Source organism: Micropterus salmoides, unplaced genomic scaffold (assembly GCF_014851395.1).
Source record: "Micropterus salmoides isolate LMB-PRFRI ecotype aquatic unplaced genomic scaffold, ASM1485139v1 Ms_hic_scaffold_19, whole genome shotgun sequence".
Classification (NCBI taxonomy): domain Eukaryota; kingdom Metazoa; phylum Chordata; class Actinopteri; order Centrarchiformes; family Centrarchidae; genus Micropterus; species Micropterus salmoides.
Window position 1 is genome coordinate 26,304,297 of NW_024041039.1, and position 18,444 is coordinate 26,322,740.

General features: G+C 38.9%; 1 protein-coding gene across 1 annotated transcript in view; it reads right to left on the reverse strand.

Moving 5' to 3' along the window:
* Positions 1-15,294, reverse strand: part of alk (ALK receptor tyrosine kinase) — a 247,122-nt gene extending 231,828 nt beyond the window's left edge. Inside the window, exons 1-2 of the mRNA XM_038729365.1 lie at positions 15,112-15,294; positions 160-270 (exon numbers count right to left, since the gene is read on the reverse strand). Coding sequence (XP_038585293.1) covers positions 160-166 — 7 coding nt within the window. The 5' untranslated portion in view covers positions 167-270; positions 15,112-15,294. The remainder of the gene's footprint in view (positions 1-159; positions 271-15,111) is intronic.
* Positions 15,295-18,444: the final 3,150 nt, after the last annotated feature.

Consider the following 18,444-nt stretch of genomic DNA (forward strand, 5'->3'; position numbering starts at 1 on the left):
GTGCTGATGGTAGAGGCCAGGCGAGACAGAGACGTTTATGTGTGCCGATGGAGAGCTGACGCCAGGTGTCATGGCCAATTGGGATAAAAGGATCTTTGGAAGACAGAAGGGCCTTAGCCTGTCCATCTGTCTAAAAAGGACTGACAATGTCCGACTCACCTGACATGGGCACGGCGACGTTGGAAAAGCTCAGGTCGTCCTCAGCTACCCAGGAGAAGCTCCAGTACCCTCTAGGAATGCCAGCAGCAGTCCTACCAGCCAATGGTTCACCTGCACAAACAGCAAATCCACATCTTACTTTCAGAGCACATGCAGAAACCATTATTAGAATGTTATGGCATTCAATTAAATAATGATGGCTCCTTGCTGTTTATTTGGGGTGGCTGCTTGCCATTGATTTGGCATCCATTGTGAGGTCCCATTTATTCGATAGTCCAACTCACTCCTGGCTCCCGTAGCCTTATTACCATCTGTAAATGTTCCTACGGTTTTAAACCACTCAAAACTCCTCCTCATACTGGAAGCTTTACTATCTAATAGTTGAGGGGAAGCCCTTGAAATGCTTGGCAGGGCTTCAATCTTAATGGAGAGTGACAAAGTGATAGTCCAGCTTTAACTGGAATTCTTGTAGTTATATTGAAATATGGTGCAATATTTTAACTGTTGCTCAAAATATAACATAAAACATCAACTTCAGCATTTCTAAGTTAATGAAATATCTACAGACTACAGATTAAAAGCTATAAACCCTGAGCAGTGACAACGAACTTGAGTTAAAGTCAAAAGTCCAAGAGCCTATATGAATTGGTTATTGGATATCGATAAGCTGCATAATTACCTGACAGGTGTGTCTGATTTTGTTTGACTCTGTCCTCACCTTCTAAACTAGGAGACTAATTATCACAAGATCGAACAGAAGTCTGTTACTGTAAAGTAGATGCAACAACTTTGTCTTACACTTTTTCAAGGCCCCCCCCCCCCCACACACACTTTCAGGGACTGTCTCTCTCATTTTGTCCTTAGTCCATGGATAATTAGTACACAGACTAATATACCACTGCCTAGGAAGAAGACTTCTGCATAAATCCTGCAGTCATTTCAAATGAGCCTTAAAGGGTGATTCATCAGAAACGCTACCTTTAATGGCACTGAACACACACATTTTTATTTTGGGCAAAGAAGCTTTAAACTATTCAGGGTCTATTCTTCCTTAGCATGACTTCCACTGGCATATCCCCAATTTTTCAATCGCCTTCTCAATCAGTACATGTTAGAATTGTTGTTATGTATGTTAAGACGGAAGCAATAGCATAGGCCTACTGCTTGTTTAGTAGTGTTATCATCCTAGATCTTAATTAGAGATGCAACAATTGGCATCGGCACACATGCTAAAATATGTTGTCGGCATGGAAGTTCTTCACCATGATTAAAGAAATCAATAAAATGACATTATATATAATTCCTGTAAGGTTAAAATAAGCCGGGTTACCCCACACACAGACTTGGGTGGACTGCCCAGGTACATTAATGGCTGCCAAAATATAAATATACCTATTTTAGCATTTTGCAGAGAAACACAAAGAAGGACATTATCTGGTATTACGTTACAAGACGCTGACACTATTTTTTAGCACAGAACAGTGAACACACTTGGTTGGCAATGTCATTTTGTACCACATTGTTTTGATAGGCTATGCCGCCACCACATGTGGCTCACAGAATCACGGGTATAAAAAAAATTCTAAATACAAGTTGTGTTTTTTGGGCCACTTAAAATTGCTGATGAAGAAAGACAACAGAGCAGACATACAGGCAGAGAGAAAACGAGGTGTAGGTGTTTACGTTTGTCTGAAGGGAAAAACAAGGCGTGCAGATTGAAGTAATTTGTCAGTACATATTAAAACAAGGTGGAGACAAAAATACGATTTCCCATTAAAGAAAAGTTCCAAAAATGTTTGTGTATGCTGTCAATTATAGTTCTCAGAAAGAAAGAAAGAAAATTGAAAGTAGCCAATTTCTGAATTGGCAGATCCACAAAAATTGCAATAGGTGTATCTTGTGTCGTATACTTTATTTTTTACTCTCCTAGACCTTTAATAAAGGATGGTATTAAACTGTGACCTAAAAGAGCATCTCAACAATGATAGCTTGTCTTTTTGAACCTTAATGCATGCAAGTAAATAACAAAGCAACACAATATAGAAGGATCAAGCCCAATATCATGGTGTTTTGCTATGAAAGGATTTTCTCAACAGGATGTCTGTATTTCTTGGAAGAACAGAGTTCCTTGAAATCAGGCAAAATGTCCTTGAACAAATAGATGAGCGTTTCTCGTTTCAAAGGTGGACACCAGTTGAGTAAGAAACTCAATATCCTGCGGTTGTTTTGCAGCTCATGGCGCGCACCGTTATCCAATCCAGAGTTGTAGTTAGTTGACGAGTGGTTGTCAAATGTTATTTCTCTAATCTCAATCAAGCGGCAATCTCTGGGTCTGAAAAGTGAAACCACGCAGACAGAACTTAAAACTGCATTCTCTATAACGGCCAACAGGGGGCGAGTCTGCTGGTTGCAAAAAGAAGTCCGGTTACATTAGAAATAATGGTAAAATGTTGCTACTTATCAGCTGAATTATTACCCCAGTAAACACTTTCATAATGAGTTTATGGTCTCAGTCGCTAGTTTCAAGTCTTCTTCAACACAGCATGATGTTCATTCAGTAAATTATGGTCCTATTTAGGGGACGATGATGCAGCGAATGATTTTGGGCAGGACTACCATGTGATTGACTGATTGCTGCCATGGCGACCTGTCAGTCAGGATAGAGGTGACTTGTATCAGCTGCTCTGTGTAGTTTTTTTTTTTATTAGCAGAAGATAGTGCACGTCATGTTTGACTCTGTTAGTATGTTTTGTTTTAAAAGTAAATTTTTTGTTAACTATTACCTTTTATTTTTTATATTTTTAACTGTGATTACATTTTAGCTTAGTTTAGTTTTTTTATATCCAGGATGTATTTAATAACCAATTAAACATGTTAACAGTATAACATAACTTATAAGTCTTTGGTTTAGTTAGTTTTGGAAGGAAGGACAGAAAAACTGTCTTTGGCCCAGTAAGTTTCAAACCCACTGGCCCGGTGGCGCCAGTTGCAAAAAAGCTGAGCTGTGTTGTAACCCATCTTTTCCCCATTGAAGGCCAGGTGAAAGGAGCGGACTGTGACTCATACAGAGGGCCTGGTTTGGGGTCAACAGCTGTTGCTACAGGGGAAACTGGCTGGCTAGTCGGATACTGCATGAGCTGGCTAGTTGAGTGGCTATCATAGGAGTGGCATTTCTGGCTCTTTGTGGGGCAGGTTGGCAATAAATCCTGATGTTAGATAATTTTGCTTTGTACTCTATTAACAGGTCAAGATGGCCTGAGGCAGGCATATAGCACTGAGGCTGCCTTTGGAGAGCCACTTTCCCAACCCATTTTCCTTCTTTTTATTTTTTTCACATGTGAGTAACAGGTGAATTGGTAGGTTACACTGCGCCAGTAGTGGTGCAGGTATTGTACCAGCCTATTGTGAAAAAAAGGGAGCCGTTTCTCAACACAGAGCTCTTGATTTACTGCTCAATCCATTTTCCAGACCTCACTTATGGAATGAAATAACATGGTGTATTTGTCACTGTAATAACCACTGGCCAATCACTGTTATAGCTCTATTATTAATTCAACCCTCCCAACATAATAGATCTGCAGTATTAGTTGTGTAGCCCAGGACATTGTGGCTAAATAACATTAGCATGAAAAGCACGTGTGGGTATAGCATGCTAACCTAACAAAAGCCATTTTGGATGATTTCAGCATGCATACTCAGGGCTCTGCGCTAATTTTTCCCCAAGGACTACGTGTGCTCAGTGCACAGTGAAAAGTGTTCAAGTGGCACAGAGTTTATTAACAAGGAATTTACATATTTATATTGCGTGTGTGCTCATTCTCCTTGTGTGCAATTGATGATGTGAAAACCACTGGAGGACTATCAAGTGAAGAACCTAGTATCTGGATATGGACATTCGACATAAAATATTGTCAAAGCTTTTTAAAACACTGAAAGAAATTTATTTTAAACTGGCCGATATGAGCTAATTGCATTTAATCAGCATCGGCTGTTTATAATGGCAGATATATGACTATTAAAAAATAAACAAAGAGTCAGATCCTTCACTCATGTCATGAGTGTTGCATAGTTTGCCCACGAGAGGGCGCACTGCGGCTCCCCTGTTAACAGCACTGTCTCACCACAAAAACCACACCGGAGTCTAACAGAGCACGTAGAAACAACATGCAGAGTGACTGTGTTAGCGGAGTTGGTTTCGTTAAGTACATGATATAAATTATAATAATCACCTCTCCTTCATGACTTGCTAACCGTCCCGTTTTTCACTGCCCCCTCCAGATTTCCTCCGGGCTCACCGCAGTAGCCTGTGTTTAATGTTACAATCGTAGAGAGTTGGAGGCTATGATGCTGACAGATGTGATTGTAGATTTATTTCTGAAACAATTCTAGTGAACGGTCGTCTCATTTGTCCCTAGTTCATCACTTCTAAATATTCTCTAAAATCACTAAGTGTTACAGCAACTAATGCTGCGGGTTGCTAAATTAGCCACAAATTATCAGTGGAGGAGCGCTAACGTTAATGAGCTGTTAAACTATAGTTTCTGACATATTCTAAATTTATCTGTGAGCCATTGTAGTTTGTGGTGGTAGTTTCAGTTGGCGTGTCGGAAATGATTAAACCAGAGCGGACATGTGGAAATGTGAGCTGAACAAGAATCTAACACGGCTTCCTGCCAGACAAAGTTGCAGGTCCTCATTGCAGACAGTTATGTAGTATTAGATGCATAAAGAGTGCTGGTAAAGGGATAAACTAGATATGAATATGCTACATTGAAATTATGGCAGATTATGTGTAAAGTGAAATACACATGCTTATTCTCTCTCACTAACTCTGTTTACAGATGGCTGAAAAAGTTGCACCTTCCAGCAGCATATATTTATTGATGTGCAATTGTTTACATGTTAAGTTGTTGAGACTGTAATCTATTTTATCAACATAATGCATTTAGGAAAAGGTTTTATAGCCCACATAGAGAACAGCTTTCAATATCGGCCTCTTTCTGAGTGTAGTTAAAACAGTAAAGGGGTCTACTGTCCAAATCTTTCTCAAAATCTAAATATTGGCTCATAAATCTGCTCTTTTTCACTATATCAGCAAAAACCCATATTGGTCGGGCTCTAATTTCAATGTATTGGTAAACTTCAATTAAACAAACTGCCAAACACGTAGTGAGAGCATGGGCTTTATAGAGTAAAAAGGGTTTCTTCTTTTTTCCAGGGAAAAGTCTTTCCTATAATGATAATGTTTCTATGTTAGAGAATACTGAATATAAATTGTTTTATTCTTTTTACATAGAAACACTATTTAAATGGCTTAACTGATAATGAACTAGCTTTGGTTGGTCTGGAGGAGATTGCTGTGTAAAAGCAAGGCGTGGAAGCTACTCAAGTGAGTTGGAATGTTTGGAGCTGGAACTTGCTGTTTAGCCTTGGCTAACTTTTGTTTTGTTGACTGATGGATGTGATGTAAAATGAAGCCCTAAACTATTCCAAGTTTGCTTTTACAAGCTTATTCCAAATATGAACATTTTCCTGGCGAAAGTTTAATCAGGATATTGTGTTTATATAAAGCAATATTTTCCCTGTCTATTGAAATCTGTGGCCAACTAAGTGCTACAGTTTGAGCTAACTAACCAAAAATATAATAGTGGGAATCATGGGATTTTATTGGAATTTCATCTAACAGGACAAAAATGTATAGTTAATTTATCAAATTTCTAACTGTAAAAAAAAAAAAAAGTAATTCAAAACATATTCATGAAAAACATTATTTTTGGCAACCCTTTCACCCACACGAGTATGGCCATAACAAACTCCTGTGCGCACAGTTAGCACGTACAATTCACCACTACAGAGCAGAGTTAACTCAGCTCAGTGAACAGTCTAATTCTGTCCCACCCACATTCTGAAATCCTTCACATGCTTAGTGGATTCATCAATGAGCCTTGACTTAGCTTGTCACTTAAACATGGCTATGCATGAACATACATCTCTCTCAGTCTTGCTTTAGTGAGATTGAAGTGGATAGTTCCCAATGCCTGCAAAATCCTTAAAAATATTGGCCACTAAAGCACAAGGGGGATACACACAGAACCACTTGGAAGCTAGTAGAGGAACAAACACTTTTGACGGGACAGTGCTACAGTGAAAAGGGGTGGGAGAGTAAACATACAGGTAGTGAATATGTAGGTCTAAACAAGACATGGCAACTGGTGTGGTCTTCACGGGAATCGCATGGATTCTGAAGCGTTGTCGCTCAGGTTAAATAGATGTTTGCCTTACACTTACAAGCCTTGCTGGGGTGAGAAGATCAAGCTTAACAAAGACATTTGGAAATGTAACGAAACACAACTGGAGCGTCAAGTGAGGTCTATTTATAAGGGAAATGAGGAAGCCATCCGTTTACACTGTTGGATTTTCATACTCTTTGGCCTTCTGCATCACAATTGTCCTCTTCTTTTTGTCCCTTAATTAAAGATTTGCCTTGGGATACATACATTAGTGCCTACATAAATTGATTACCTGTCCGATCCAGTGACGCATCATTAAATGCACGTCTAAGTCTGCCAGCACCACATCAGGCAGCTGAGGCCTGGAATTGGCTGCTTGCTCTCTCTCTGCTACAAAAGACTGCATTGATTTCTATCAGAGGAGCCCTCATGTCCACTAAGCATTCCGACTTTCATTAAGACCTTCGCAGAATTCTTCACACGTTGCTCCCCAACCCCAAAACATGCATGTGTGTGTACACAGTCACACACACACTCTTCTCCTGATCACACTTGTCTCCAGACACCTCTACCAACAGAGCCACGGCAGTAACCACTTCTCCAATTAAACAGTCTTTAAACAAGAGTATGGTCACTAAGTAATTCATAAATGTCTCATTTACATTAATAGAGGTGTCAAGTTTTTCTAAGGCTTAAGTCTCATTCTATTGACTAGCCTCCAAGGTCAAAAAGGGTTAAATACAAGAGAAGTGTTCATGTTAATATGCCACCTACTGTGCTTGTTGTTAGCTTTAAGTGGGGGATAAGTTGTTTCTAAGAGGCTTTCTGCATTTGTCATAAGATGTTGGTACATGATTTTTTCCAACATAAACCCTGTCTTGTAAACAAGCAGGGATTTTGATTTAACTGTAGGATGCAGCTTATTAGTGAGCTGCCCATGAAACCTGACTTTGGGCCCGCAATAATAACCTCTTCTGTGCAGAAAGAGGCTATCTCAGCAAACTCACTTCTCCCTCTTGGATAGCTGTCACTATATTTTAAAAGCAAAATGACAGCAAGGAGTAGAAATGGTTGACATAATGAGCAATAATGGGCAGCTTTCAGAAATAAAACTGAAAAAATAAACAGTCTAACAGAATACAATGTACAGTATTTTAATATTTTAAAGTGTTCATGAATAGTGTCACATGAAAACCCATCTGTTTTAAGTGCTTGCTTTGGATGATAAGCATGCAGTGTCTGTAAATAAGCTGCTAATGCAGTAAACTTGATCAGCTATGATCAGAGACTATTTCACAACATATGATGAAATACCAGCTATGCCAAACACCAACCCTGAAATAACATCACATGAATGTCTTCTGACAGCACTTAAGATGCTCCCCTAAGTAAAGTATGTTCATTTGACATGTGTACCTGGAATTCAGACTAAGATCAAGCTCTGTTTTGTCTCTCAAGGCAAACACTAAATCATTTTATCATAGAAATGGCTTCAGTCTGAAACCATTATCCAGAGGAAGAAAGGTCTGCACAGACAATGAGGATGTCAAGTGGGCTTCACTGATGCTCATTAAAGAAAATGATTTTGTTGTTGTACACTGAGGCTTTGCTACACCAGCTGTACTCTCAAACATACAGCCACACCTCTTAAAGTAGCAGCTCAGTATTCACAAATAATGCATACAAATGACTCATTCAAAGATATGGAGGAGTATCTATTTGCAGAAAAAGTTCTCCAGTGTCATTTGCTCTGCTCTATAAAATGGTTTGTGGCCACAGGGTGTCTGATTTAACGATGGAAGCACTAATTCAATTAATTATGTAATATTCCTCCCCTCTACCTTTATGCGCATGCTCCACTGTGAGCGCCTACATTTCCTAGTGTAATGGTGCACGGATTTGACAAAACATTAGTCCATATTAATTTAGGCTCTAGCACCACCACAGAGGGAAGATATTTTGTGATCCACAGAGTCACACTCAGCATACTGATGGTGGAGCATAACAATGTAATATGGAGGTATGTCAATGTGACTACTGCTATAACAAAGTTTTACAACACGCTGTTGAATCATGCCTCTCACAGTGTTCCAGATGGAGATTTTTCATACCATTTGTTCCTTAATTAAACATTAAAAAAATCACGACTATTTTTAAAATATTGTAAGTAATAAGTGAAACATTTAAATAAAAATTAATTAAACCAGAGGGGACATGTTAATCAATGTGAGCTGAACAAGTATCTAACACGGCTTCATGCCAAATAAAGTTATAGCTCACCTTTCAAATGTGAAATCTCAAATTAGTGTGAAATCTGAAAGTTTCAGGTCCTTGTTGCAGACAGTCATGTAGTATTAGATGCATTCAAGAGCAGCGTTTCCTCTGGGTCACTGTATTATAGATGGTAGTTGAAAAATTCTCGTAGCTTTGGCTAGCATGCCGGTAAAGAGACAAATGTGAATATGCTACATTGAAAATAGTCAATTTGGCAGATTATGTGTAAGGTAATAACTACTGCATGACAAAAATATATTGCCTATGTAGGAGAGTGTTTATCATTATAATGTAATATAATAATTGCCATGACATGAGTAATACAGATTTAGTATTGTTATTATATGGTTACAAGTATTGTTAGCACTAGTAGTAGTACATTTGTATTTTTCTTATTTATAGTTTAGCACTTTTTCCTTTAATGTTCATTAATAGTAGTACTCTATAGTTTATAATGGATCTAATATGGATAAAATACGTCCATTCCTCCTCCACTCTGACAGCTCATGCTCGGTCTACATTAGGGGCTGACATTTTTTTGGATTCCCATGGAGGGGGCAATATCACTAATCATAAGGGGACTGGGACGGGAAACATAGGTCTGTTGTTATATATAAACATGCAGTGTGCAAAATGAATAGCCTAAATGCAATTATTTATTTATTTATTATCTGGAACAGGAGTACTTTTGTGGCAGTGGGATGGGACAGGAGTGAAAATCCACTCCAGCGTACATAGTAAAATTAAATAGAATGGCTAATAAACAAACTGTCTAATAAACTAATTTGAATTGTGGAACATGCTGTCTGAGCTATACGACATACATTACAGAGCTCATCATCTTTACCTTGACTTCAAAGTGTTTGACCATGATGTTGGGAGGTTTGTTTTGTTACATCATCAAAGCACCCACCAAGCAAGATCTGAATTGACCTTACTCAATGACTGAGGCACTGCTTAGTTTTGTAGTTCCTCTAGTACCCAGGAGACAACTGACATATTGGTGTGTGTGAGCATAATGAACAAGCTAGTTTGATATTTCACGCACTTATGAATTATTCATCAAAGAGCGAGTTTCAAAGCCCACAAGAGGTGATAATCGTAAAAAAGGTGAAATTACTGTAGTTTCCCATGGATTGCACTGACTGAGCTATTACCACTTTCTGGGGCACAAGATCAGAAAACACTTGTGCTATGAGAGGGAAAAGAACAAGATAAGGTTAAAATTACCCGTACTTACTTTCAGCTAGTGTTTTATGCATGCTGATGCAAGTAAATATAACAGCACAGCAGAACAATGGACTTCTGCTTTTGGCTCTATGCAAGCTATTAGCCATGAAGTGCTCCTCATTCCTCACTACAGGGAGTTTTTTTGCAATTCACCCTGCGACCAAATGTAGGGGATGAACTATGCACAAAACACACACACACACACACACTTTATTATGCCCTTGGAGGAGATGCTCTATATGTCTTTCAACTTTAAAAAAAAAAAGGTATGCTGAAAGAGCTCTGTGCCTCTGTCTGTCTTTAGAGTGCTCTTTCACTATAAACAACATGAAACAGCCAACATGCAGCTTTAATTATAAATCTACATTAACCTCAGCCACAGTCACCCGGCCAGCTGATTACAGCGTTGGCATCTGTTAGCTCAAATATATCTAATGCAGTGTGATAAAACACATGATTTCCCTGAGTATGGGAAGGAATACTTCTGAAGGAATTCTATATTATAATCACAGAAAATTCCACATTCTCAAACACATTCCAAAGCAAAGGGTTCAAAGCTAGCAGTTACACCACGCTGACCACATATCCAAACAGTGTGCTCCACACTAATTAACCGACTAATTAGAACCAGTTAATTAATGCAACAGAGAGATAGACAGGCTTTCTTGCATTAGTGATTATTATAGCCATAATACGTATAACAGCAACAACAAAAACAATACTAGTAATAATTATAACTAGACCTGAAAGCAGGTACTAACGGCGTCCAGGCCCCCCAGCGCAGGCCACGCTCAGTTTGGTTTAACAGTGGTTTCGAATTTTGTTTTTGCATATTTCATGATTTTTAAACAAGAGTGTCACCTAGTGGCTTCCACATTTTTTGGATTGTCAAAATGAGGGTCCAAAGATTCTACGTGCAAAGTTTTGTGCAGATTGGGTCACCTACGAAGAGTTAAAATAAAGTAGGTTTTGCATATTTCACGATTTTGCATAAATAAAGTACAGCCGGAAATGGGTGTGGCCTATATCACGAGATGCAGCTCAATTCAGTGAACGCGAGGATATGAGGTTTTTGAAGGTGAAACGTCCTACAGGCTGAAATGTATTTACTTCAGTTTTGAGTTTGAGTTTTTCACAGCTTTGAAATTTTTGATGGCTTTGCTGCAATTCACACATCAAGCAAGAAAACATTATTTTGGGGAGACACTCTGCTGACTGGCCTGACACTGACTGTCTCTCTGAACTGCAGCAATGTGAAGCCACAAATCACTGCCACACAAAATCCACAGACATACAGTCTCCCTCCATTTGGCCCTTGAAATTTGGCATTATCTTGGCTATGTCACATGCATTCGACATGAGGCTCCACTACACAATCCATCAAGAAAGAGCTACTGCTTTGAAAGTGGACATGATTTACCACAACGTCTCCCCACTCCCCCTATAATCACTTGACTTAATGTAATGCAGGCAGGCTTTTAAAAACTGAAATGGTACTCTATAAATCTGGCCCGTCTCTTGACCTGCCATCTTTTCTTCCTCTCTTGTTTTCACCAGTTTCTCCTCGTTTGCCCTCTGTTTCACACACATGAACACAAACACATAGAATATCCTTCTTTTGTGGCAGTCTGTCCTTCCAGCTCCCTCTTCACTCCAGCAGTCTCTCATTCTCCATGAAATCTGACCCTTACCTGCTCCTTATTCTGTGTGATTCCCCTCCACTACAGCAGGACAGCCACTAGTAGTAAATCATCTCTGTTGCTTCTCAACAGTTTGTCCCTTGACATCTCTTCAGTGGAGCTTTGTCTAAGTGGGTGTCCCACACTGCCCTCTACTTGAACAAGCTTACTCAGAGTAATTTTTAGTTTCTGATCAGAAAACATATGTACATGATACAACATTACAGTATTAACATAGCAATAGTAATATGTAAATATCAATTAACCTCTAGATAATCGATTGACATTTGTGAATCGCGATGCATCTAAGAATCAGTTATTTTCCACACGCTATTTGAATCTGATCCAAATCCTATCCTTTCATTCTCCTAGTGATTATTTTGACAGACCCAGTAACCCTCACAAAAACAACAAAAAGTAAACAATCTATCATGGACTTTCATGGCTTTCATCATTTTACAGGTAAGTTGACTGGAGGACCAGTCTCTTAAAAAAATATTTTCAAAATGTGATGGCCCTCTTCCTGCACCTGGTTAAGCTTGCAGGATTCCTCCACTGTGCATTAATCATTAATGCAAACATCCATTTCACATAGAAACACGACAGTTGAATTTGCTCCCAGTCCGGGTCTGGTGTTAGGTCTAGTTTGTGCTACATTCTTGCTGATCTGAGTGGGAGTGTGTCTGTGATGTGTGTGTTAGAACTGTGGTTCTGCTAGATCAGCCTGAGAATTTTGGGGGGTCAGGAGGGGAGGAGTTTGAGTGTGTGTATGTGTGGGCAATGTGTCCTTTTGCAAACATTCTTCTCTGTGTATTTGTACGTATAAAAGCCATTTTTGGAAATATTTTTGGTGGCATGTTCAGATGTATGTTCCAAACTTGCCGCAGTAAAATAGCATTCTAAAAACCAAACTAGGTTACTTAGGTTACTAGGCTTATCATTTAATGAGTTTCCTTGCGTGTTTGTTTGTATTTAAGCTTCTCTGTGCAAGATTTAAATGACATGAAAAAAATCCAAATGGAATTCTGCTTTTGCAAATGGTCACTGGCAAAAAAATCTGTGTGTGCAGGAAATGACAGGAGCAGCTTAGTGCTTGAGTAGCGGAACAATGTCACGTCGGGCCGAGAGCAAAAAGCATGACCAGGCTCTTCAAATTCAAATGTTAAGCTTGGCAACTCCATTTCTATACACTGGCTGTTACTGGCAGCCTATGCATGCAACAGGCTATCTACATAATATAATTACAACAACCATTGAAATCTTGGCAGCACAAAACTCATTCCATTAAACAAAAAACATGGGCCATGGAGGTGTCATGGTGGTTTGCATTAACCAGGTATACAGGGGGATTTACAGTATATCTAATGAAAATTGGCGAAGATGCCTCTGTGCAGATTAAAGGCTGCAGCCAATTATGTTATAACTTTAGCCTTAAGGCAGTGTCTCCTTCCAGTTAATAAGTGTACTAGATTGGATGGAGAGAAGCAAAATACCCACCTAAGAAGACATGGTAATACAAGACAGGCACAAACTTGGTCTGCACTACACCACTGTTACTGTAAGGAGCCACTGAAAGAGGCACAGCATGACTCAAAGTTCAGCCATATTCATTTTCTATGGGACAAAAGTTAATTGCTTCGCAAGGCATTGTGGGATTGCAGGTGATGTAGGACTGGCCCGCGACCAAAGAGTAGGTCAAAATAAAAAATGTTTAACTTTAGGCTATGCAAATGAGAGCAAACTTCACTATGCAGTGAAACTGCTGAGGTGGCTTGGTTGTGGACTGGGAGGGTACTGTGAGATATCTATAGAGGAGAAAATAATTATTGCCATTAAAGAATTCCACCATTATACAACCCTTAACTATGAGGACAAGGCCAAAAGAAATGAAGCAATTTAACGCAAATTGTCGGAGAGAGCTGTGAGTTATTTACACAGTCCTTGCTAAAATATGCTTCATGGCTAAAAATATAGAATCCCTTTCTCATCATCATCTGCTGTTAAATTACACGTGTATTGACATTTGTGAGACAAAGAATTGAACCAATGTGTCATTTCGTTATTGATACGAAAAAGAAAAGTAACTACTCATACAAATAAGTCACAATATACATGTATGCTAAACTGATCACTGGCACGTTTCACTCATGAAAACAGGAAGGAATGCCCCTCCAGCCCTTTTCACAGCTACCATTCTAGCAGGTCGTCTGTGTTTGAACAAGGTAATAGGCTAATCAATTCCTTTTCAATAAGCTCTGGTGATACTGTCTAATATTATAAATAACTCCTGTACATAAATAATGCTTTGGAAGTAATCAGTGTTGGGGAGTACAAGAGTTACATGTAATTTAGTCATTTAATTATGTAATAAATTTAACTGTAATCCATTACAGTTACTGGGAAATGTGTCATTAAATTACATAAATTACTTGAAAATGTTCATGATTACATTGGGCATCACATCTGAATATTGTCTGTTAAAAGCTAGGCTATATGTTGAATAATACACATTTTGTTGCTTGCATGTTTTTCACATACACAGTGTCTTCCTTTGTCATTTCCAGCCACAGCCTTCAGTAAAGTTTGGTGCTGTTCTGATGCTTTTGATTGGTTCTCATGTTTGAATTTGCAGCTTCACCCGTCTGCCAGTTAAACTGCCTTTCAAGTTGTCTTTTGAAAACATTCATGAGAAATTTAGAAAAGTAATCAAGAAGTAATTAAAGTAATTAAATGTAATAAGTTACATTACTTTGATAAAGTAATTGAAATAGTTACACTACTGTTACATTTTAAATAGGGTAACTTGTAGTTGTAGTCACCTATTACATTTCCAAAGTAACCTTCCCAACACTGGACATAACTTTACACATTACAGATAACTTACATAAAGTATATCACAGAGCTATGTCAATCATTCATTGGGCTGAAAAATACGTAGGCCTACCCTGTTTACCTTGTAAACAGCCATGTTACCAGTTACTATTTAGGCTATGTTAAAATTGTAGTTTGTAGTATGTTTATTCCAACAGAAGTTTCTGCAAGAAAATGTGGATTGACCTCCATGACACATAACAGAAGGAAAATAAAAATCAATCAATCATGTAGATTAGGAGCCTCTTAGAAGCAAACGTGACATTTTGCTGCTGTCATGGGCTTCCTAGCTCCATTTGTTGAATACTGAGAGACAAGCACTTACATTAGGCCAGTGTCAACCCCAGATAATGACCAGCCAATCTCAAAATAAGGGCTTTCCCCAAACAACAGTAACGTTAGAGGGTTTGTTGCGCCAGCCATCATTGTCTCCTAATGAGGATGACGATGAAGGGTGCACACATACAGTGGAGATTGATGGCCACATTAACGTTACACCAGAGGGGAAGAAGAGAGGGTCGACAGAACGCCCTCAGAAAATCGCTGACTTACAGCAACGGAGAAGTCACCTACCATAAATTACACCTCCATGCCTTCAACAGTACCGAATTTTAAACGTCTTATTTACACGTGTAAAACAGCCACAAACAAGAGTTCAAAGAATTTACCATTAACGTTAGCATCCTCCTTGCTAGCTTGCTCATCTTCCCATTGCTAGCTGAAGACGAGGCAAGAAAAAAAATCCAGTATGTAACTTAGACTTCGGAAACGTTTTGCTTCAGATGTACCCTTTTTCTCCTCTTTTCAGTTCCACATTAGTGCTTAAAATAAGCTTAAATGCGGTATTATTGATCAAATTCATACTATATACTATTTACTATATAAATAGGGGGCATCATATCACATTTCAGGTCATAACTGCAGCAAAAAAAGTTAGCTCAGTTACCATTGCAGCTAACTTAGCTGACTGAGTCGGGAATGGGCACCAGAACCAGAGCCGGGCAACAAAAACTGAGCTATAGGTTACTATTAGACTAGCAACTCACAAGTAGTATTACAACACAGGACGGGCAGCGACTACCGGCTTAGCATGCTTACATGTAAAAAAAACACCCATACCTGTCAACATTGCCACACCCCCAACTGAAAAATGTTCTTATATATTCTATATAATATCCAAAAAACATTCAATAAAAGTATTAGGCTATGTTAATTTCATATACTATAATGTTACAATATTATTTATTGTTACTATTCATTATAATTTCATAGGCCATATTATCAATCATTTTTCCGGTTTGCACGTATCTATTTTTAGAGGCATTTGCGAGTGAAATTCTCTGTGAAATGCATCATCTATCCTGGGCCCCTTGCACTGCGCTGCTCTTCTTCTTCTTTTTCTTGTTTTATTGGTGGGTGCCATTGACGTCACTTTTAGCTTATGTTCTACATACTGCCACCAGCTTTACTGGAGGGGATTGTAGCAAGCATTTCAGATACGCACAGCATTTCCTTTTTTCCTTTTTTAGAAACATTTAAATATGGGAAATTTACAGAATAATATTTAAACAGGAAAGCTAGAATACCAGGAAAAATGGGAGGGCTGACAGGTATGGCAACCCCATACATGGTCGTCTTTGACATGATGTGAGAAGTGTTACTTCTCCACATTCTGTTGATAATGTTAGTTTAAACTAAAATTTACATTTATTATATATACATATTATATACATTACATTTACTTACATATTGCACCTTTAAGTGTATTATACAGTTGTATCTTAAATTTGAAATTATTTGACTACAAGATTTACAGATGTCAAAATTCTAAATGTTAACTGTTTCTGATATGTGAGGTTGTCAGTGTGCACAAAGTGCAGTGTTTTGTTTTTAATTAAAACCCCATCATTGCATTACTTAAGTGATTCACCTGCCAGCTCCTTCCCACCTACAAGGCCACAGGCCTTTTTTAGGTCTCATTTGACATAATTAGTTTCTCTGCTAATGAGTTGCTGTGTGGATTCCCATTCCAGGTGGTTAAGTGGAGCTGTTTGGTCAATTTCAGACAAGCCTTTTGTCTGCATGAACATGAAATGAAAACCAGAATGTCATGTACGAGAGCGTGTTTCTCTGGGGAAAATAGCATGATTAACATACCAGGACTGATACAGTCATTGTGTCACACCTCACAGGACTGAAGGCATCTGAAATATTAGTACTGTCACATTCTCGGAAACACTCCCTCTGTTAGATCCAAGGGTTATTTCAGTCTTCACTATTCTGTGTTGATCCATAATCCCATTACCTTAACCAAGAACTCTTGAAGAGCTGTGTGTGTAGTGTAAGTAGGATATTCCATGTATGTATATGTGTGTGTGTGTGTGTGTGTGTGTCACTGTTTGTCACTCTCTCCTTGCAACTTCCCTGTTATTGATCAGTCTGCGACCTACTGTACCATGCCTCTCACATTAACACTTACTGAATATGCAGTTAAAATTATGGGGCTTCCATAGCTGGCAGGGTGCAGCTGACCCTGTGCAAGCTTCCCCGTTAGTATCAAGTACAATCTACCAACACTATGATGCAATCCAATTTTTCAGGCAGAGAATCCTGACCACGCCATTACTAGCAATTGTATTTAAATGATTGGTGTGGTTTTGTATGGCACAGCAAAACAAACCTGACTTTGGATTGGATTTGGAGGGAACTAAATTTTGGAGTTACACTGTCTTTGCATAGTGAAGGATGCAAGTTAGTCCCATACACTGTAAGCTACAGCGAAAGATCAACATTAAACACAAATCCGACTGTGTTGCACACTGTCCATAAATAGCAATTACTGTTGATGAAAAACATGCACTTGTATGTACACAAAATAACAACTCACGCTGCGCCCAGAAAATGGCAAAATCACTGCTTACAGGTCACATTAACATCTAGATGCGTAAACCACACAGTCCTTTCCAGACACACTGTGATGTTTAAATGGTATCCTGCTACTTCTCTAATTCCTGTGGTTCCCTCCACTCACCCGCTGGTCAGGCGCTGTGTGCAGTAACTCATCAGACAGGAGACTAGGCAGGGCGAAACACAATTACCTTGCCTCCATCTGTCTGCATGTGAGCTCCCTCCCTCTGTATTTACACACATACACAAAAGCAGCCCATGCAGAAGCCACTAATTTCCAATGTTTCCCACTTTTCTCTCTCTCCATTGTCACTCACCACATTTAGGGCATCCCACTGTAATTACCATCAAGCTGACCCCACTCGAAGCAATCTGCACCACCCTCATGTCCCTCTCAACAACCCCACAGACACACACCATCACACAAATCACTGCACCTGGCTGCTGGTAGTGTAGAGGCTGTAATCCAGTGTCACCAGGGCTGAACATGTTTGTTCAGCCTGATTTAAGGGTGTTTTTGGCTGAAGGGGGTGATCCTGTCTAACACGATGGCATGTAGTTGATTTCCACTTGCTTCCGTTTGATTTCCATTTGAATTTAAAGTGAATTTGGCCAACTTTCAGAATATGTTAGAAATGGTAAAAATTCAAAACCGAGCCCTATACCAGTCCAGATGGTCAACAAACACAGTTCCTACAGTTGTGTTTGCAGCAGTTATAACTCGATTAGGCAGGCTAAAGTGCTTGTTTTTTAGTCACACATTAAAAACGATACAATTGTACAAATGAAAAGTCACCAGAAAGCAAGAAATAAAGCCTTTTCATAATCTAACTTTTGGAAGTTCCCCATAGCAGTTGTTTGGTGATTTATTTGTTGCTCTCATACGGGCCTGGATTATCAAATGAGTCATCATATTAGCTTCCTGGATCCTTAATAACTTCACGGTTCCCGCTCTTCCACATGATAAAGCTTGTATGATAAACAGTCTTATGCATTTAGTTCCCGACGTCTTTCTAAAGTGTGCCATTTACACTGAATGAGAGACTTACTTATGTGTGATATTAAATTATGGATAAAAAGTCAGGCAAACATGC